The 21,531-nt window shown below is 32.4% G+C and overlaps 2 protein-coding genes across 2 annotated transcripts; one reads left to right on the plus strand and one right to left on the minus strand.

The window, feature by feature from the left end:
* Window positions 1-6,349: 6,349 nt before the first annotated feature.
* Window positions 6,350-8,650, plus strand: LOC118033037 (NAC domain-containing protein 73). Its single transcript, XM_035037876.2, has 4 exons — window positions 6,350-6,474; window positions 6,738-6,972; window positions 7,085-7,277; window positions 7,600-8,650. Exons 2-4 carry the CDS (start codon window positions 6,817-6,819, stop codon window positions 8,187-8,189), a joined length of 939 nt encoding a protein of 312 aa, XP_034893767.1. The 5' UTR covers window positions 6,350-6,474; window positions 6,738-6,816; the 3' UTR covers window positions 8,190-8,650.
* A 2,013-nt stretch (window positions 8,651-10,663) lies between these two features.
* On the minus strand, window positions 10,664-19,753 carry LOC118033038 (uncharacterized). The gene is made up of 14 exons (XM_035037877.2): window positions 19,316-19,753; window positions 18,542-18,703; window positions 18,203-18,268; window positions 17,865-18,008; window positions 17,638-17,751; window positions 17,319-17,420; window positions 17,022-17,207; window positions 15,462-15,551; window positions 15,262-15,396; window positions 13,859-13,981; window positions 13,030-13,115; window positions 12,325-12,937; window positions 12,136-12,213; window positions 10,664-11,981 (listed from the first exon to the last, which is right to left on the minus strand). The coding sequence occupies exons 1-14, from the start codon at window positions 19,586-19,588 to the stop codon at window positions 10,941-10,943; spliced, it is 3,213 nt and encodes a 1,070-aa protein (XP_034893768.1). The 5' UTR covers window positions 19,589-19,753; the 3' UTR covers window positions 10,664-10,940.
* Between the last annotated feature and the right edge of the window lie 1,778 nt (window positions 19,754-21,531).

The raw sequence follows: 21,531 nt of genomic DNA on the forward strand, positions 1-21,531 counted from the left end.
TACACATCAAATCAAGTATCCAGTATAATTCTATATTTATTATATAAAAACTGAAGTGCTGAACACATAATTCAAATTGGACGATTATATATTTCTATATTTCTCTTTCAATATTAACCAAGTTTGGATGAAATGTATGTTATTATATTTCTCTTTCAATATTATTGGTTTTTTAGGTTAGATCTGATCTATTCATTAGTATTGAATTTGGTCCAATAATTTAGAGAAGTTATGAAGCTTCACATAGTTACTGAAGAAAGTATCTGTTCCTTCTAAATTTATATATAGGAGTATATAATCCATGTTAAAAAAATAACAACGGTTTTTTTTCTTTGAAATCTGTTTTCTAAATTAAACTTGAAAAGATTTAAAAAGATATTTATATTATAGAATATCCTTTTAGTTCTATTAATTAAAGTAGCATTGAAACAATTAATTTACAAATAAAAAAATAAATTCTCAAATTATCGGTAAGTTTTTTTAATATCTATAAATATTAACCAAGTTTGAACAATTAGAGAGAGTTTTTTTCTTTTATGTATAAAATTGATTGGTAAATTGGAACAAAAGCAACCTGCCTCCCCTAATGCGCCAACTAATACGGTCTAGAAAAGTTTGCTTTCTCTAGGAGATTGTGATAAGGACCAACTGAATTAGAAACTTGGAACTGTAGGGATGTTTAACTTGGATTGGAAGAACTCAAATTCTTCAAGTGGGACTCAGACAGGTCGAGTGGGAGACCGTTGAGGCGGTCAGGTGGGCCGGTGACGTTGAGTATAGGGCGGTAAGGTGGGCCGGTGACGTTGAGTACAGGGCGGTGAGTTTCATTGATCTGTTAATTTCCGTGCTGAATGGAGATCTTTTTGAAGGGGATTTGTTTTTTCCTTTTATTTCTTCTTCTTTTTCTATCTCATCATTTCCTTCATTTGTTCAATAAAAATACTAGTTTATTTTCCACTGCAGGTTTTTACTAAAAATTTCTGAAACATAAACAAATAATATTTAGATCATAAGAAATTCTTCAGCATTATTTTTAAAATTATTATAATAATTCAAACTTAAAAACTTTTAATCTGACTTTTTACCTTACTCAGGTTTTATATTGAATTGTTTGGAAATTCGCTTGACATAATCTTGTGGCCTAAACATGTACAAAAAAAAAAAAAAAATAGAAAAAATCAAGTTAGCCTCAATCAACCCATCTCTAAAGCCAACATGTTGTTTTTGTACAATTATAAATAAAAACAGGAAACTCTCTTTTTTTTTATCCTATAGAATATTATACACTAACTCTCTCTCTAAAGCCAACCTATTTTTTTTTTTTTAAAAAAAAAAAACTGATTCATATTCCACAATTAAAAGAAATTTAATTAAAATAAAAAATCAAATATTTATTATAGATTTAAAAAATTATTATTTTGAATACAATTAATCTAAAGGAGAGGGGCGAATGAGGAAGAGGAGGAGGCCGGTCTTTACTGGACAATGGGGTGATGAGGTGGACCACATATACCACCTATGTTTATTTTTGCTTCATGTACAATCATCTAAATTCATTCGTCTAACACTAAATCGTTTTGTCTCAGCAATAAACCAAACCGTCTAAGTTTCAACTTGTTGTTATATAATCACCTAGAACTCTAAAGATTGAGTGCTGGTTGATCTGTTTTAATTTTTCTATGATTGATTGCATCATCTTGATCATTCATAGCCATATTGCTATAAGGATTACTATTTCCATCTATAGCTCCATATACGTTGTTAGAACTAAAAGTTGACTCAACCATTATATCTACCATGATCTTGTAAGGAACATATGATTCTCTATGTTTTGCAGCCATTGAATATATATAAGTGTTCCTATTTCTTTCTTGGTTTTCAAGTATCTCTTTTAGCATCCTCATAAGGGCAATACATTTTTTCTTTTTTTTTCTAACATGGAGGTGCCGCCTACACCAAATAAAAATTAATTTTTTTCTAATGCAAAATCCTTTAATTTATAGATGAAATTCATTACAAATTGATAGATTTGATTTCAAATCAATCATAATTTAAAAGAGATTAAGATCTTGTTTGGAATTGTGGTAGAAAGGTAACAGTTGCATTTCAAAATGCTTTTCGCTTGAATATATATCAAAATAATTAATTTTTTTTTTTTTTTAAAATTTAATTTTGATGTCAGTATATTAAAATGATCTAAATATATATATATATATATATCAATTTGAAGAAAAAAAGAATTTTTAATTTTTTGCAAAAATACTTTGCCACCACAAAAATAAACAAACGAGCTTAAGTCGAAAATTCAAAGACTAGAAAGTAATTCTCAATTAGTAAAATATTTCATCATCACATAATTTGTATGTTGGATGTGATGGGGACTTTAGGAATCTTTTAGGATTTTGAGGAGGAAAGGTTGTATATATAAGAACATTTTCCAATCTTTGATGAACTAAAACAGTAAGATGTGAAAGAGTACTGGAAAGTGTTATAGAGAAAAACACAAGCCGCAATAAAAGAAATTTGTTTGTAAAAGCAGATGGGAAATGGGAAAGAGAGAAAAATTGAGAGAGCCTTTTCATAGAGGTACGCTTACCAATCTCTCCTTTCTTGAGAGGAACAGAGAGGAAAACTAATGAAATTATAATTTAATTCTTTTTAAATTAAATTCCCATACGAATTGATATGTCGATAAATATATATAAAGGATAAAATATGGATTTCATGAATTTAAATGATTGGCCTTCCATAAAAAAACAAAAAAATGTAACCGCCACATTTATTTATATGATGATTCTCTATATTTTCAATTACGTGTTTCATTAATCACAGTGAATCATATTTGGCATTCGAATGATCGGCGGAAATAATGCAAGTCATTATGGTGTAATATATATATATATATATATATATATATATATATATATATATATATATTTTTTGATATTAATACATTAAAATAATTAAAAAAACTAAAAAATTAATTTATTTTTTTCAAGATAAATATACTTTTAAAAAAACTCTAAAAATAAAAGTAATAATAATCCCAAACGATTATTATTCAAACTCTTTTCATTTCATGTATAGATCTTGTTTTTTGTTTTTTATTTCAAAAATACTTTTAAAAAAAGTTAGAAATTATTTTATTATTTTTATTTAAAATTAATATTTTTATATCATTTTGATATAATGATGTTAAAAATAATTTTTTAAAAATAAAAAATATATTTTTAAAAATATTCCTATTTAAAGAAAGCTTATCTAATATATGCATCTCGGAACCAACATGTGTAAACGCTGAATTAATTAATTAATTTAATTTGCCGTTCACATATAATTTTCCCATATTCCACGACTTCGCAGAGAAGCTATCGATTATTAATTGACTCGACTCGATAATGAGATCTCTAATCATCAACGAATTAATTTATAATATTATTTGTTATCTCTAATCTTTAATTAAGACCAGGAAACCTATATCTCAATTCTTACATGGATCCAAAGCCTTCAATCCTTCATCATAGGATTCCACCTGACCGTTATTAAAAAAATTTAAAATAAAAAAAGCTTCCTTCGCAATCTTAGATCGTCAGAGTCTCTCGAACTTGCTTCCAGTTCCTTGGAAACAAAATATAAATGGCAGTTGAATATTATGATCAAAGAATGAAAGCTAAGCTCTAATGTAAAATAATTATCTTAATTTAAAAATTTAAATTGTTAGATGAGATTTCTGAATAAAATTTATAATATTTTCTAGCATATTTTTTTTAAATAAAAACACTTTGAACTTGAAACTTGCATACTTATCTATATTAATTTGTGCTTAATTTTTTTTTTCAAATAAACAGGGATAATGAGATTTAAATTTAAGACCATTGGTTATCAACGCTCCAATACTATGTTAAAGAATTATCTTAGTCTAAAAACTTAAATTTTTGGGTTATTTTTTGACATTTAAATACTTTCAAAATTTTTAATTTAAATTAAAGAAAATTATCATTTAATTAATAAAACTAATATTTTATTAAATGATTATTTCAATCCAAACAATTAAATCATCGAAGAATAATTTAAACATAACTTTGTAATAAATATGTCGGTACATGCCATTGTACGCGCATGCGAATTTATGTTTATTAGTTTATTTTCTATTTTTTTAATATAATTATTGTGGTATATATTTTCGGGTTGGATAACTTTATGGAGTCTAAAATATTGTTTTTAATGAGGTTTAATTTAAGGATTCACCTCCTTCTTTCTATGTTTGTTGTTTTAAATCTCCTCTAAGATTTGAACTTGAGAAGCAAATTTATTTAACATTATTAATATTACAGGTAATATAAAATTCTTTCTTAAAATTTTATCCAATAATTAAATTTTTTAAATTAAAATATATTTTTTAAATATTAATTAGGCTGTGTTTTTCAAAGATGTATACGTAGGCACACTTACGCGTGTGTAAGTATTTATGGGCACCCACGAGAAGAGTGATGAAGAAGCCAAAGCATAAGGAGAGGACAGTCAGGGGAGAACCCCTCTCTATGTCGACAATATTTATTTTTATATTTTTTTAAAAAAATTAAATTTAAATTTATTTTTTTAATTTTAAATTAATATGTTTTTAAATATTTTTATATTAATTTAACGTGTAATGTTAAAAATAATTTTTTAAAAATAATAATTTTATTCTTATATATTTTTAAATAAAAATTATTTTAAAAAATAACTATAATTACATTTTTAGTCATCGTATATATTAATAAAAGAAACCAGCCGTGTGTTTCTGGAATTGGTTTAATTTTAAATTATTATTTTTTAATGTTTTTAAATTAATATATTAATATAAAAAATAATATTTAACACGTGTTCAAATTCTCATAAAAATAATAATTGTATAACCCGAAACCTTAACGCATAAGCTTCTGTTGCGTAGCTTCTTTGAGAAGCTCTTCTAATAACATTTTAGTAATATCCATGACATGAGATGTCGGCTATCACATCCTGCAAAATAATAATCCTATGCTTTTAACTTCATTACGCTCGCCAGCCTGTCACCAATCATATCCTCATTATGTTTAGCTTCCACAGGTACGGTTGACCATTTAAATACTTGGTGATAGCAAAACGAAAATAAATTAACTTAGGGTTTATTTGACGTTTTTAAAAAGTTATTTTTTTTTAAAATTATTTATTTTTTGATATTTTCAGATTATTTTAATATATTCATATTAAAAATAATTTTTTAAAATAAAAAAATATTATTTTAATATTTTAAAATAAAAAATACTTTAAAAAACAATCGCTACTAAATTCCCAAACACATTCTTACTTGATGGGTTACTAAATTTTACTATCACTCTTATTATAATCCTATAATTATTAAATTTAATTTAATTTATACAAAAAATTTACAATTTAGATGAGAATTAAATTTCAATTTAAATCAAAAGAATGTTAATGATGACTTGATAAAATGACCAATCAATTTACAAGTTTTAATATAAATAATTTTTTTTAAAAAAATTAATTAACTCAAGTTAAATTATTATTTTTTTAAAATCAAATCAGATTAATATTTAAAGTAAATTTAGATGCAACACATAAATTCACTTTTTAATTAAAATGAAAACATTAGTTAGATGCATTAAAATATATCTTATTTTCAGCATTTCGAGGGGTGTAACTTTTTTTTTTTTGTTGTTAAATACAGATTAACACTTAAGAATGGATCAACTAGTCATCCGTAGGCTGCTATATGCAGGGATAAGAAATTAAAAAAATAAAATAATATCTGAAACTTGAAATACAACATATCAAAATACAATTAATTAATTACCTAAAAGATATGAGTTAAAACATGATCAATCCACATATGTGAAGTGTACGTAAAGAAAAGAATTAGTATACATACACATATACACAAAGTAGGTGTAACACACACACCCACACAAACAGCTAGCTCGATGTTATTTTCATATTTGTTGGGAAAAATACAGTTTCACAAATTAATTTTTACATAGCTTTAAGCAGACTCTAGGTTGACATTGGAGCTAAAATATCATTTATTAATTATTATTTTTATTATACCTCTCAAATTAAGAGGTGAAATGTCCTAGAATAGAATGGAATATTCGGGTTGCCTGGCCTATTCCCACTCAAAATTAAGACCCCTCTAATTTAGATTAGGTTTTTTACTAATTAAATTTCCTAAAAATATTAATTGTTAATACATTAATATTAAATTAATTAACACTAGTTCGTAGACATACCCTAAAAGCAAAGAAGACTGCATTTATTCTTTGATACAGACGTATATACAATATCTCAGCAAACTTGGCGTCCAAGTAACCTTTAGTATTTCAAGAAATTCCGGTCTCTCTCTGCGGTCTCTCTCTCTCTTTTGGCTTTCTTTTATAGTTGGCCTTTATCAAATTCTCTATCTCTCTCCGTGCAAGAATCGCAAGCTAGTTACAGGTATATGTTTATTCAGTGCACACAAAATAAATCAAAGAAGCAAGAAAAGGTGCAGAAGAATTAAATTCCTTTGCCTAACGTATATAGATCAAGATTCAATAAGTGGGCAATATTCGAATAACATGCTCAAAAAACGTGCTTTAGTAGAGACAAATTCTCTTAGCTTTCGCTAACTGTATACTCTATGTAGATATATACTTCCTCTTCTTTTCTTGTTAGCTTTTTTCTTATTTCTTTTTCCTTTTCCTTTTCTTGTTTTTGAGGGGATAAACAAGCTTGGAAGTGGAGGAGACGAGAGGGAAAATTCCTTTGTGGTATGGGAATAAGAGAAAAAATATAGAGATGACATGGTGCAATAGTAACTCAGAAGATGAAAGAGTCATTCAATTAGTCACAAGTAACCCGAAAGAAGATACTTTTGACGTCGCTGCAAAAACAGAAGAAATTCGAAGGATAACTTGCCCTTCATGTGGCCATAATTTTGAAATTCAAGACCAGGTATACTATACGCTGTGCTGTGTGGAACTTGGTACTGTTGCCTTCTTGTTCTAATTTTATTTTATCTTTTGTTTTCGTTTTTAATTTATATATGTGTGTGTAGTGTGTATAGGGTGGTATAATTCATGATTTGCCGGGACTACCAGCGGGAGTGAAGTTTGATCCGACGGACCAAGAAATACTTGAACATTTAGAAGCGAAGGTGTTATCAGATAGGCGTAAACTTCATCCTCTAATTGATGAATTTATCCCAACAATAGAGGGGGAGAATGGAATTTGCTACTCTCATCCTGAGAAGCTACCAGGTAAACGGTACTTGTTTTTCTCCCTTTCCACTCTTTTGCTAGCTTTTGATTTGGGGTTTTCTTAACATGGGACACTTGCTAAGCCGCTATTAGAAGGGTTTAGCAGAAACAAATTGAATAAAGATTACGATGCCTAGGGCTTGTTTACATGATGGTTGCTTAGCTTGCTTTCTCAGTTAATTTCATTTAATAAGAAAATTGGTGGGTATGGAAGCAACTCCAAAATTAAGGTGTTTTTTCTCTTGCTAGTAGCTCTTTCTTACTCAAAAGGTCGACACTTTTTTTTATGATTTCCTGTCTTCTGGTCGTTCTTATCATGCAGGAGTAAGCAACGATGGCCAAATCCGTCACTTCTTTCATCGACCATCAAAGGCATACACAACCGGAACTAGAAAACGCAGAAAGGTGCACACTGATGAAGATGGAAGTGAAACCAGATGGCACAAAACAGGCAAGACCAGGCCAGTTTTTGCTGGCGGGACAGTGAAGGGATTCAAAAAAATTCTGGTGCTTTACACCAATTATGGTAGGCAAAGGAAACCTGAAAAGACAAACTGGGTAATGCACCAATACCATCTTGGAAACAACGAAGAAGAGAAAGATGGAGAGTTAGTGGTTTCAAAAGTTTTCTATCAAACTCAGCCTAGACAATGTAGTTCAAGCATTAAGGATTCAATTGACAATAAATCGACAAATCAAAGTGGTGATATTGATAATATTCACCCCCTAGCCAAGAACAGTACAGGCCTCCTTGAGTTCTACAATCAAACTTATATTTCTTATGATCATGGGAATCATAGCAGCGAAATCCCACCCCAATTTCTCCCCAATATGGTTGTTCAGGGTGACGGGTCTTCCTATATTAGGTTAGCTGCAGAGACAAGCAAAGGAAAGCTTCAGAGAAAGCAGTGATGTGATCAGAAAGAGCATTTGGTAGAGCAGAAATGACAAAGACTCATCCCGAGTGCATGGTTGTTGCTTCTTTTGTGGTGTAACCCTCATATAAATTATTATTATTATTATTATTATTATTATTAGACGGAGATTTTAGTGAGAAAAAGAAGAAAGGTGAATGGCTTCTTTAGTAAAAAAGATAATGAAGCCAAGTTCTTTGGAAGCTTTGCCGTGATGCTCTTTTACGTAGGTTTGGAGTAGGAAGGCACTGAAGGTGATATTTGTATACCCATGTAAGGGTACTGAGGTTATTGTTTGTAGAAAGTGCAAAGAAAGAGAAATCTATTAGCTTAGGTAGTTTGATATTTTAGGGTTTAGCTTGAGCTTCATCGATTATTGTTTACAAATATACTTTTCTTCTTTCAGAAGCTTATGCTTAATGTTTATTAAATATAAATTTACTAAAATCTTTTTGTATACTGTCAAAATCTCAGAATTTCATTTTTTTCACCAAAGATGAAAAAAGGGAGGAAAAGTGGAGAGGTTTGTGAAGGATTTATACCGGCCACCTTTCTTCTGGTGGTCATTTGTGTTAACATCTGACTCGGTATCTTAGTAGTGCTGTCGCCTATGTTTTCTCCCCTTCTTGTATGCCATTTTTGGTTCATTTACTGTTAGTAACTATTGCCCACCAGTCATGTAAGTTGTAAAGATTCTTCAATGAGCTTGATAGTGGTTCAATTTCATGGAGTCTGTAGATTTTATTTTTTTGATTAATCGTAGGTGTTCGCAAACTTCCGTGTATCTTAACTAATTTTATAGATTCTAAAATTAACAATTATGTAAATATCTAGTGGTTTTGAAATTTATGGAACTTGAATTGATAATCTCTGAATAAATCTAGAATTTGATTAATTAAGTTTGTGTAGAACTTATTTCATGGGTAGCTTAATTAGTTGTATATATTATTGTATAGATATAGTGTCGGCATATAAAAATTAATTCGATGACAGGTGATCCATTATTGGACAACGTAGCTGATCCAATAAGGACAACGTTCTATTGGGTATGATCAAATGTAGCCACAAACAATATTTGGCCGAAGAAAAGTAGAATCTGGCTTTGCCTAGGTGGAAAATCCCCAAGCTGAAAGACTTGCGCTCACGTAATATTACACTCTTATTAATCTAATGCATGTACCAACAAAAGGATAGATTTTAACACAAAAAAGAAGAGCGACAAAAGATGTTAAGGAATAATCAATGGTGATTTGAAAACAACAACAACCTGGCTAGCAGAAACTGTCGTGATTGAGGGAGGGCACTTCTCTCTTTGCAAAATAAGAATTTATCAATACAAAGTCCAAGGTGATCGCGGTACTGTTCAAATGCCAGGGAGGAAGATTTGACGAGGCAGGAGGCTCTGTCCATATTAGAATGTTCTGGAGAACTATCCTAACCACCAAGCAGAGCAGGTTGATAAAAAAAATTCAATGATGAGATTCATGCAGCCAATCGGAGGGAGGGTTCATAGGAAAGTCAATTGTGAAAGTTGGCATGTCAAATTTTCCCTCTTTTTTCTCTTCTTCGAAGAACCGCAGTGCACCATCATTTAAATCGTTCGCAGCTTTGGAGTTTGAAATTTCAAGAAGCCAAAAGGTAATTTGTAAAGGGAAGACAATATAATAATTAAAAGAGAGAGGAAAAAGGAGACATTCCATGGAATAGACACACACAAGTCTTATGGGAAACTATACAAGAGTTTCTTTGAAGCTGCAACCAGCAACGGCTTCGCTTTCACTCATGGTCTGTTTTCCCGACCATCAAATATTCAAGACGAGTCTATCGAGTTGGCACTATAACAATGAACACCATGAATTCTAAACTGTTAGCTAAGAATGCTAATAAATCGCTGCTAATTTTAACCAGGCATCCATTGGGGGCGAACTCCAGTGGATTCTAATCTTAAAAAAAATAAAACACAACACCCTCTTTCCTTCACCTCGAAGAGCAACAGAGTTTCTATTCTATGGAAAGTCCTCGTCAGTTCAGTGTGGACAGGAACACGCTTCAAAGACGGACACACGATCAGCCATACCTTAAGACCGAACACAAGTCAAGTACAAGGAGATTTTTACGAGTCAGCTTTATTTTAGAGGCTTGTGCCAACCAACAGCAGTGATCAGATTAGCCTTGAGGATTATTTTTTTTTCAAGAGACAAGCATCTCTCCTTAAAACCTAGTCCAATATTCATTTTCTCGAAAAAGAAAAGGAAAGAGAGAATGGAAACACATTTCCGACAAGACTATGACACATACCTCGCTTTGGAACAGAGATTTATGCACACATGTAAACTTGCGACCATCAAAATAAGACTGAAACCATAATAAAGTTCACTCGATAATCTTCTATCCTAGAGCAAACAGAGCGACAGTGGTTACATGCAAGCTGTCCAGACTCCGGGAACCCCAGCTACGGATCACACAATCAGGTTGGCCCACTGTAAGCAAACTCAAATAAATATATCTTACAGGGGTTTAGATTCAAAAGATCAAGAAAAAAAAAACCATAAACCTCACCCTCAATGCGGCATGAACAAGCCCTGTTCGTTCCAGCAAAATATTTTTTCTAACTTGGTATTTGGTGTACCAAAACTAGGAGAATCTACAGATAATCAACCGATTTAGAGCATAAAACACCTCTATTCTATTCGCTAACACTCCTATTAAACTACGCAAACCAGATCTGTACATGTCGATAATGAAACTCTCATGACTTCCGAAGAACACATTTCTCATATAATGCAAGGACTTCTTTCTTGTTGTTGTTTCGCAACTGAAGGAGCTCGGCACCGAAATTGTGTTTTGTGAGTTCCTGCCTTAGCTTCTGAGCAGTAAACTTTTTATAATCTTCCTGGTCAGTTTGATGACTCTGATTATCATCATCATCCCCCTTAAACACTGAACCACCATCTTCTGGCTGTGTAAACATTACAGGGCTGGTTGTACTCCTAGACCTCTTATTTACTCTCCTTTCATTTGGGACCACGTCTTGAACAGATCCTACACCCATTTCAACATTATCAGTTCTGAATCGTTTGCCATGGGAAGCAGCCTTAAGCTTATTATCCAATGCTGATTCATTCAGACGAACTGAAGTAAACTCCTGTTGAAGGGCATCGAGTTTAGCCCGTGCCACTTCCAACTGAAGAGAGAAGTCTTCGGCTCTCTTATTTGCAACACTGTGGGCTTTACGTTCATCTTCCAGAAGATCTTGAAGTGCTTTAACTGTGCTAGCCCTCTCCTCATTGTTTGATTTCAAAAGTGACTCTATTTCTTTCTCCCTTTCTTCTACTCTAGCTTCTAGTAATGAAACTTTTGATACAGCATCCAACTCCGACGCACGAACTCTTTCAAGTTCACCAGCCAAATTATTTTTCTGTCTGTCCAAACTTTCAATATGCCTCTGAGCCCTCTCAATTTGGGCTAATCTTTCCATTGCCAATTTCTGAAACTCACTTTTTTCCTTTTGAGCAGATACTGCATCAGCTCTTGCTTTATCAGCTAATTCCGTAGCCCTCTTACATTCTTTTTCAGCATGATTACACCTTTCCTGGACTTCTGCAAACCTCTCAAACTCAGATTGATACCTTTGCTCCAGATGGATCTTCTCCTGTTCCAGAATCCTAGCTTCTTTGTCACAAGATTGGGCCTTAGTATTTGCAGTCTCTAGCTTCTCAACCAACTCTTTAATTTCAAGCTTCAGGGATGATATTTCAGTGTCATAACTCTTCATTTTTGACTCAGCAGCCTGCAAAGGACTTACAGTTAAATTGCCGCAAGTGCACATGGACAAATTGTCACCACCATAAGGTTTTTCACCCAAGGTGCATGCATATTTGGTGGTGTTGGGGGGGGGGGATAAATAATCGTTTGTGCCCAGTCACGGGCTCCAAGAAGCATACCTTTAGCTCCAAATTTAAAGTAGTCAAACACTGCTCCACATACTCAATTCTCCTGTTCTTTTCCTTTATTTCATCTTCCTGTATATCCATTGATATAGAAATCATAAATTTCTGGTCGTATAAAGAAACAACAAATATAAATTTCAGCTCCATACACAAGCACAAGTGCCTGTGTCAGAAACAATTTACCTTAACAACCAAACGGCTAGAAAATTCTTCCCGCAGTGCATCTTCCCTCAGTTGTGTTTCTTTATTAGTTCTTTCTTGCACATTTGCCACCTTCTCTAGAGCAGCTTTTGTCTCTCTTACAGCAATGTCATACTTCCGTTTCCACTCTGCTGCATCTTCTTCAGCTGACCTTGTTTGTTCATGAGCTGCAGCCAACCTTGCTTCAGAAGCACTGCTCCGTGACTTGAGCATTGCAATCTCTGAAGCTGCCTGCTCTTCATCAGCTTTCTGCTTTGATAACACTTGATCATGTTTTCTTTTCCAATTGGATGTTTCTTGCTTTGCAGATTCCAATGCTTTCACTAAGCTAGAACACCTCTCATCCAATGAGCCGCGATTACTTTGTAAATCATTTATGCGCCTCATATAGTCATCAGCAAGCTTCTTCTTTTCATTAATAGCTTCATCGTAGCGCTTCATATATTCAGACTTATCTTTCTCACTAGCTTCTAGCTGCTTGTGAAGTAATGCCATTTTATCCTCCATTGAGTGACATCTCAGCATAAGAGAACTCTTCTCGGATCCAATTTTATCATCAAGCCGCTTTGCAAGGTCAAGTATTGAACCTTCCAAACTGGGGATTGAAATAGTTTTTGTTTATAAAACAATGGAAAAAATAGAAAATGAAAACCTTAAAACAAACAAAAGGGAGAGCAAGATCCAGACCTTTGTTGTAGGAACATTGCTAATTTCTGCCATTTCCCTGGGCCATGACAAGATGTCTCATATTCAGATAGAAGACCATCAAGGACCTGCATGACACTCACAAACCAGTTCAATACACTGCCATAAACCACATAACAAGTCTGGAATGTCATTTTAAGTGCATTACTAACTAAGCCCCCCAGGCAAGGGAGATACAGCTTGCCTCATCTCTTATGCAATATCCATGTTATCCATACATAATTGGGACACTAATATAACTAAATAGCTTTTCATCAATGACAGAGACATTTACATGTGCATTTGACAGCTCAAGCATGAGTTGATCACAGCTCATCTAGCTTGGCTTCATCAGCAGATTTATCATTGACTATCACAGTAATATGTAAGAGCATATGCCAGAATTCCTTAAATTTTCCTCCAGCTACTCCAAATCAACAGCTCTTTCAGCAACATCTTAATAAATCAGAAAGTATAATTCAATGAAACCAGTTCATGACACAGACAAATAATCACGTCTGCAGGCCTAAGATCTTAATGACATCTGGATAGCACGTCTGGGGAAGTCAAAAGAGGAAAGAACAAATGAAGAGGCTTCATGTGCTAACCCAGACCTTGCATTGACCCATCCAAACCTATTGAAAGCAGTTTTACTGTCTAATTTTACAAATTATCTCAAAAAAAAAAAAAAAAAACTTGAGGCATCTAACAAACTCAAGCATATTACCAGTAGCCTATAATGAGAGAAAGAGAGGCATAGAATTCCAAGTAACCAAACTTTGAGGCCCCTCACTTCATGCAGAATCAATAAGACAGCTAAGTAAATGCTTACTTTCACAATGTTATCTACGTTGGCATCAGAAGCGTGACAGGCTGCTCTCAGTCTCTTTTCCATGTTTTGTATAGCATTTGAACATCTCAAGTCTGCCTCCATAAAAGCATTCCTCTTGTAATCCTGCATCAGAAGCCATTTTCGATCAATATATATATGTACCAAACTAGTAATCCTATACAAAATCTACCTCCATTTTTATGGAAAAGAAACCACCTTCTGCTTTAACAAAAACAAAAGTTATATCACAACATCTAGTAACTTGGCAACCACACTCCATGGTCTGCATAATTTTTAACAATTTTCCCAGCCATCAATTAGATAAAACCCCGGAACTGTTCTAACCCTAGCTAATATGCAAAGGAAAAAAAGTTTTGATTGCCATGATGAATGTTTTGGCTTGTTAGGTCTCTTTGTTGTGTGGGACCCTGGAGCAATGTTGGACCCTGGAGCTTGTTGGGTCTCTCACTCATCATTATGATTCAAAACTCTCTATGCAAAGCTATCACACTTTTATGTCACTAATCTAGATAAAGCATTGTACAGGAAGTGCACTTGCTAGCAAAATCAGCACACAAAGAGAAGCTTAGTGTCTCATAGGAATGCTAAAGCTGGTTCCCCTTACAGCATGGCCCTGTTTTTGCATGTGGCCAGGTAGGCATCTGTACAGACACCTAATATTTGTTGGTTTGCTTCATGTTTTTGACTGAACATATGTGCGTGTATTACCTCCAAAGACCATAAGCCATCTCAATCTTTGTGGGGTGGCAAAAAGAAACCACCAACCACCCAGACACATAAATATCAACACTACAGTGAAGGTTATACCTACCTGGTGGCAGGATATAAGAGCAGTGATAGTGACGTGTAAACTATAACATGGATGTTTGATGGATGGTAAAACATAAGCATCCATATAACATAAATGAATAATCAATCAGGACATACTAATAGATTATGAAAAAAATTCTTTTTGCAATGACATGCATTATAGATGATTAGAACAGACAAAAACAACAAAATCTAATTAAAAGTTATCATGCAATCAGTAAATATTTCTAGTAGCACATGTTGCCTCATATGATGTAAATGTTCCAACTAGATTAAGTTTGACCAGTTAACTCTAAGAAACTAGAAAAAAATATTGGACTGATTCAATGCTCACATCTCCATGCCTACAGCTCATGCCTTTTGAGTAATCCAACATGTAGCCCAAGTTGAAGCCATGCAAATCAATTGGTTTCTATGTCCTTTCCATAATGTTTTGCAAAACTTTTTAAGTTTTTTTTTTTTTTTTGTCTTCTCTACACTTTATAGCTTACAAGCACTAGAGCAACTTTAAAACCTAAAGGCCAAATACAATAACCCATCATGCAATGCATAGTAACCTAAATATTTGTTACCTCTAATGCTCTTCTGAAGAATTTCTGGAGAAGCCCTTCGTACTTCTTCCTTGCTGAACCAATCCCCACAGCAGCAGCATTAAATGCAGCCAGTGATTTTTGAACCGCTTCATCATGTGATTCTCTCAAAAAAACCTACAGTTGCAAAACTTAGAAAATTATGGAAACCTTCAAATAAGTACGAGGTGAGCATCACTTACTTCCTCAGGTGGCTTCGAACGGTCAAAACTCGACATATAAATTTCTGTAGCAGTGTCATATGCTCGCCTACACTCAGCTTCTTCAACACTCTGGAAAACAACATATTAGAGATGACAAAAAATGAAAAAGAAAATTATAACAGGATCTGCTGCTTTATTGAAACTTCTTTCAAGAACTTTTTGAGATTAGAAGTTTTTATCCCGTTTGTAAATTCTATATTAGTTTGTAAAAAAACTTTGAATCACGCATATTTATGTACCACGTGATTAAAACAAAGAAGTAAGTAGAAAAAACAAGATCACAGAATCAACTAAGGGGGGTCAATCTCCACATTCAAAGTGTGACAAGGATTCTGAGTGTGGATCCAGCATCTATATGCTCATACAATTTGGTTATCAGTAAAATATAAATTAATATCACTTTCTTTCCAATTGATTGATAAACATTGTACTTTCACAAATTCAAAACATATATTGAATCTATGACTTATCATATTCTGATCATGTTTGATGAAAAACCTATGACATTTTCCTTTTCCAAATTACAACTCCTGCCTGAAGATGACAACAAAGAAGAAGCAGGAGACTTAAGCATATACAGGCTTGCATTATTGAATTTTTTAGATCTTCGACCGATTTACCCATAAAGATATTGTTGCTGTATCGGTAAATAATAATAACCATGTGACTCCTACTCTTAAGAAAATTACATGTTGATGCTTACACACATTGCCAACACTTAGCTGTCACTTTTGCATCTGCTTTCCATGACATGAGATATTAAAAGAAAATAATAGCTGATTATAAACTGCAAGGAGCACAGAAAGAGAGATGGGATTTTGGATTCTTTGCAAAATCAGTTGGCTTTAGGTAAAATGCTTATATATTGCTCCAAATTCAACTGCAGATTAACAATTTCTTCACACCAGCTTAATGATGGAATAATTTAAAACATCTTCACATATGCTATCATATAAACCATTTGGTTTGTGCTGATGTTCTGTCATGTTGTGTCCACTCCATGTCAACTAGCCAAGCTTCAAGAGAGACTATAAGCTGGTTTGGATAGCTGTTTTCATCATTTAAATATTCATTTTTAGGATACAGGATTTAATTTACCTATAAACATTTGCTTAAACTCATTTATAACCTTGAGACAATGTTCAGTACAGGAAACTTGACAGCCTTAGATTTAGTCAGAAAAACACAAGGAAGCATAATAATAATTTAGGCTTTCAGATAATAACTAATAATCCAAGATCATATGTATTGATTGAGCTAACAAAATAAGTTATACACTTTTGTTTTCAAATAATATAGGTCCATTCATGAATAGACAGATTCATCAGATTTGAGTTTCACGCATGTAGAACAGGAAATACAATCTAATTTCATTTTCCAGGGGAAAACAATTCATCCACCTTGATACAGATACCCAACAATGTAGTGTATGGGTTATAGAAATTTAATGAATATTTGAGGGTTACATGTGGACTACAGCATCTGCTATTTTAACTTTTCATGATTTGAAAAAAAAATAATTCAAATCAGGATGCATACCTGCCATGAAGAAGATATTGTTGGGACAGCACCATTATTGAGAGCCTCCAGGTAAGATTCTGTAATACCAACAAGGATTGGGCCTGTCATTACAGTAGCGCCAACTTGCTTGGGCCTTGTTCTCTCAAAAACAAATTTGGTCAATGCATCCAGCCCAGCTCTAAATTCAGGTCTTAGTTTACCTAACTGCATATGAAAAAATGGATTCAATACACGTAGTGCACCAGTAAGAGAAGATAAGAATGAGCATGTGTATGAAAGAGAGAAGGAGAAGCACACATAACATAAGGTACTAACCGATATTTGATCCAGACGCTGGAGATCATTTTCATTGTTCAAAGGCCGCACAAGGGGGAAGCATTCTCTGTCTGGAAATAGAGCTCTAATAGAGTCCCGAATCTATGACCATTATCAATGCATAATTAGTTAACCTCAAACATGAAAAAATAACAAAAGAAACTCCAGTGCTCCATAGACCAGCACAACTCAGGTAAGATAAGCCTAGAAAAAGGATATCTAAAAAATCCTGTCCAAATATCTGACAAAGTAGAGGATCCTTTGCAAAGGAGTCCATGCTACTTAGAAAAAAATGCAGTTAGAAAGAACTATAACTTACCTCATTCTTAGCAGCTATATCTTTTCCACTTCCCTGAACTGGTCTTAGAGCAAGCTCTAGATAGTCACGGGGTGTTATTCTCTTGTTATCCTCTACTAAATCCAGATAAAAATCCTGCACAGGAATCAGGCAAATCATTTTAAGGGTTTTATGTAAAATTAAAAGTTAATGTTTCAAAACAAAACACGAATCAATATGCCATATGAAATTAAATGAGAAAATAATACCCTTAGAAGCCAAACAAAGATTGGGGAGAACTGTCCAAGTTCAGAAGCTGAACTCCTTCCTCCAGAAGCTCTGACACGAATATGTTTGGTCATTTGAGTGACAAGAGAGAGTCGATCAAGTGCTGCTTCATCTATACCACCCATCTAAATAGAAGAACATAAATAGGCCAACAAATAAAAAATCCAGTGGAAAGAGAGAGATGAGACAATATTAACAGCGAAGATTAATTGTGAATCCCCCAAATGCATTATCACATGATAAAAAAGGTACTTTTAACAAAAATCAGCTAAACACAAACAAGGAATGTTAGTCAGGAAGGCTAAGGTCTTTCCCTTACCTGATTGTAAATGAACATACTGGATAGTAGGACAGCTAAGGAGAATATCTGAGTGCTGTATGTCCCCTGTCAAAGAGGAATGATAGATTGAGTTAGCATAGTGACAAAATACAAGAACAGGAATAATTGAACGATTACTGTGTAATTCAAAAGAGCAGATGAGTGGAAATGAAGAATAAAAAGGATATGGTGTTAATTATAAATAAGAAGGAATCACAGACAACAACATTCTATGAGTAATGAAATTCATTAAAATCCAGTCCATCAGTTCTGGAACTGCTCAAACACAACCAACAAGATAATTTTATCAATTGATCCTTATAAAGTAAATGGGCTTACCGTTTGATCAAAAGCATCTATGCCTTCACTATCTAACAGTAAAAGATTGTACTCAGTTCCATCTAGAGCAGTTCTCTTTAAAGGCGCACTCCATAACCAAAGTCCTTTAGTACATGGCCGATGAGTGGAAGCTACTTGAAATCCACTACTCCTGCCAAGAAGCTACAATACACACAGTCCAAGTACACCTCTTAGTTAAAATAACCAATACATGAGATCTGATGCAGAAATGGAATGTCATAACTTGTAACTCTAAAATAAGCTACAACACAAAATTCAAGCAGACATTGAATGATAAATCTGCCAATTTACATTTTAGTTAAAAGAATGATACATGGCATCTGATACAAAATGTGTAACTCATAAATGTAATTGAAGCCTCTAAAACTGAACAAAGAAAACAAGGCAGGCGTAACTTAGCACTTTCAACAAATCTTGCTTTCAAAAAAAGCCCAAATTATAAGGAACACAAAAGGAATAATAAAAGATTGGAACCCATACTATATAAATTTCCATTCCATGCACTTAATTACTCAAGGAGGTGAAAAATCACTACCTCTTCACTTCCATTCCATTATTTATCTTCAAGCTACCCTTTCAATGAAACAATTCATGCACCTAATCACTTCAACTCGGAAGAGACACTGCATTTCGTAATTCTCAACTTTTCCACTACCAAAACCCTAACGACATTCCAATTAAATACCTAAAATATCACAAACCCTAAAAACCCCAAACTTTAACCAACCAAAAAACCATAATTAGTTCACTAACCTGATTCAAAATAAAGCTTTTTCCCTGTCGAGAGCGACCGCAAACCGAAACAACACCGATTGGTTCCTTAACAAGCTGGAGAGCAGCCACCGCTTCTGAATCCATCCGGAACTTCCCTTTGTCATCATAGTAAACAAGTCGGATCGGCCTCGCCGGTCCGGTGACAGGAGGAGACGACGGAGACGGCGATAAGGAGGACGAAGACGAAGGCGAGTAGGATGACTGCGGTGAGGAGTCGGCGGTGGTATCTCTTCCTCTAAAGATTTTGAACATCTCGTGCGCTTTTGCTGTGAGTCAGTTAGCGATGGGTTTTTAGCTTTTGATTTTCTTGCTTTCTTGCTTGCTTTGTGGTTCAAAATTGGGGGAGGGAAAGGGACATAAAGAAGCGGCTTTGAGATTTTTAAAGGAGGTGGGTGAGTGGAGAGATACCACCCTCACGGTTCTTTTGAGGGTCAGCACGACAGCGTGGAAATAAAGCTAACAGCTTGGCCTGGCTATTGTTTAATCCTTTTTTATTTTTATTTTTATTTTTATTCTCATTGTTTGTAAGATTGAATCTTTATTAATATGGAAATGTTTATTAATAGAATTTGTTACATTGTTAGGATTTTTTTTATTATTATAGTTGTTGTTTGGATTTGGATTTAAGTTTTCTTTTTAATTTGAGAATTGAATTTGTATCATTTGTCATTTACATTCTTGGTAATTTATTCATTATCTTGTATCAAAGATTAAGAATATTTTTTATATTAAAAATATATTAAAATAATTATTTTAAATATTTTATTTTTAGCATTAGCACCTTAAAATAATTAGAAAGCACTAATATATATATATATATATATATATATATATATATATTAAATATAAAGAAATAAATTATAATAATCCTTTTGAAATGTTATAAACAAAACAAAATAATTTAAAAGCTTTATTAATTTTCTATTAAAAAATCAGACCAAAGTTTTTTTTATCTAAAAATATAATTTTCAATCTATTTTAATAACAAATTACTTAATAAATACTCTTATAGTCTTAACAAATCAATCTCTCAACTCAAAACAAGCCTAAATTAGTCTGAAAAATATAAAATCAAATAAAAAAAATCATTTTTTTAATTTTGATCTACTTTTTTGGTAATATAAAAGTATTAAAATAATATTTTTTTTATTTTAAAAAAATTATTTTTGATATCAACGCATCAAAATAATTTAAAAACATCAAAAAAATATTAATTTGAAGCAAAGAAAAAAATAAAAAAAATTTCAAACTTTTTCAAAAACATTTTTAAAATGCAAAAACAAATAAACAAGGCTAAACAACACTTCAATAAAACTCTTCTCCTTAAATAAACATGTTAACACCAATAATGACAGTTTCTTGACAAGTTACACACTCTTCTATAAAACCAAGTAACTGAAACAAAATAAAAATAAAGTTTTTTTTTATCAAAATATAAAAACTAGAAATAATAGGGACCTGAAATGAAAATGATAAAATTTTATGGGCTAAAACCAATGAAAAGCGCGGAATAAATTGTGCAAGCAAAAAAAAAAACGGCAATGCTTTGTTGCTCACTGTCAAATTTAATGCTTCAAGTCTTAATTTTTTTTACCCAATTGAATTGAATTCTAATTTGCAAAATAGAATTACAAGCTTAATATCAAAATAGTTGTTGGTTTTTTTTTCTTGTCTTTATAAGCCCATAAAAAAAAATTACTGAGCTCAATTTATAATGAACATGACACAAAAGGATTGAATTTTTCTTAAAAAATATTTAGTGATCTAAATGAAAATACTTTAAAAGGAAAAAAAAATAGAAGCAGTGTTAAATTGTGTCTTAATAGATAGTGCAGGAACAATAAATCAACTACATGAATAAACCCTTCATGCAATATATTTCACCACATTATATGAAAACAACTTCATGCCTAGTGCATGGTTAACATATAATTTTGATTTAAGATTTACATTATTATCATTAAACAAAACAAGTTATACTTAGATAAATATATAAAATTGACATAGTTGAATATATATATATATAAGTGTTTGTTACTTTAAAATTAAATATAATTGAGATTGTTTGATAATCAAATCAAATTCATGTAATGTTCTAATGATTTTTATGTAACTCAATTGATTTTTGTTTAACAATAAATTATTGTGTAGTTGTGTTAATTGTTTAATAATATTATTGACACGTAGCTTAAACA

The sequence above is a fragment of the Populus alba genome, chromosome 4, assembly GCF_005239225.2.
Source record: "Populus alba chromosome 4, ASM523922v2, whole genome shotgun sequence".
Lineage (NCBI taxonomy): Eukaryota > Viridiplantae > Streptophyta > Magnoliopsida > Malpighiales > Salicaceae > Populus > Populus alba.

Bases quoted from the DNA above. Each gene is read 5' to 3' on its own strand.
- LOC118033037 (XM_035037876.2), top strand. From the start codon at position 6,817: ATGACATGGTGCAATAGTAACTCAGAAGATGAAAGAGTCATTCAATTA. The intron at 6,973-7,084 runs GTATACTATACG...TAGTGTGTATAG, and splicing joins ATTTTGAAATTCAAGACCAG to GGTGGTATAATTCATGATTT. The intron at 7,278-7,599 runs GTAAACGGTACT...CTTATCATGCAG, and splicing joins TCATCCTGAGAAGCTACCAG to GAGTAAGCAACGATGGCCAA.
- LOC118033038 (XM_035037877.2), bottom strand. From the start codon at position 19,588: ATGTTCAAAATCTTTAGAGGAAGAGATACCACCGCCGACTCCTCACCG. The intron at 17,421-17,637 runs GTAAGTTATAGT...TAATGGTCATAG, and splicing joins ATATAGCTGCTAAGAATGAG to ATTCGGGACTCTATTAGAGC. The intron at 15,397-15,461 runs GTAAGTGATGCT...TTGCAACTGTAG, and splicing joins GTTCGAAGCCACCTGAGGAA to GTTTTTTTGAGAGAATCACA.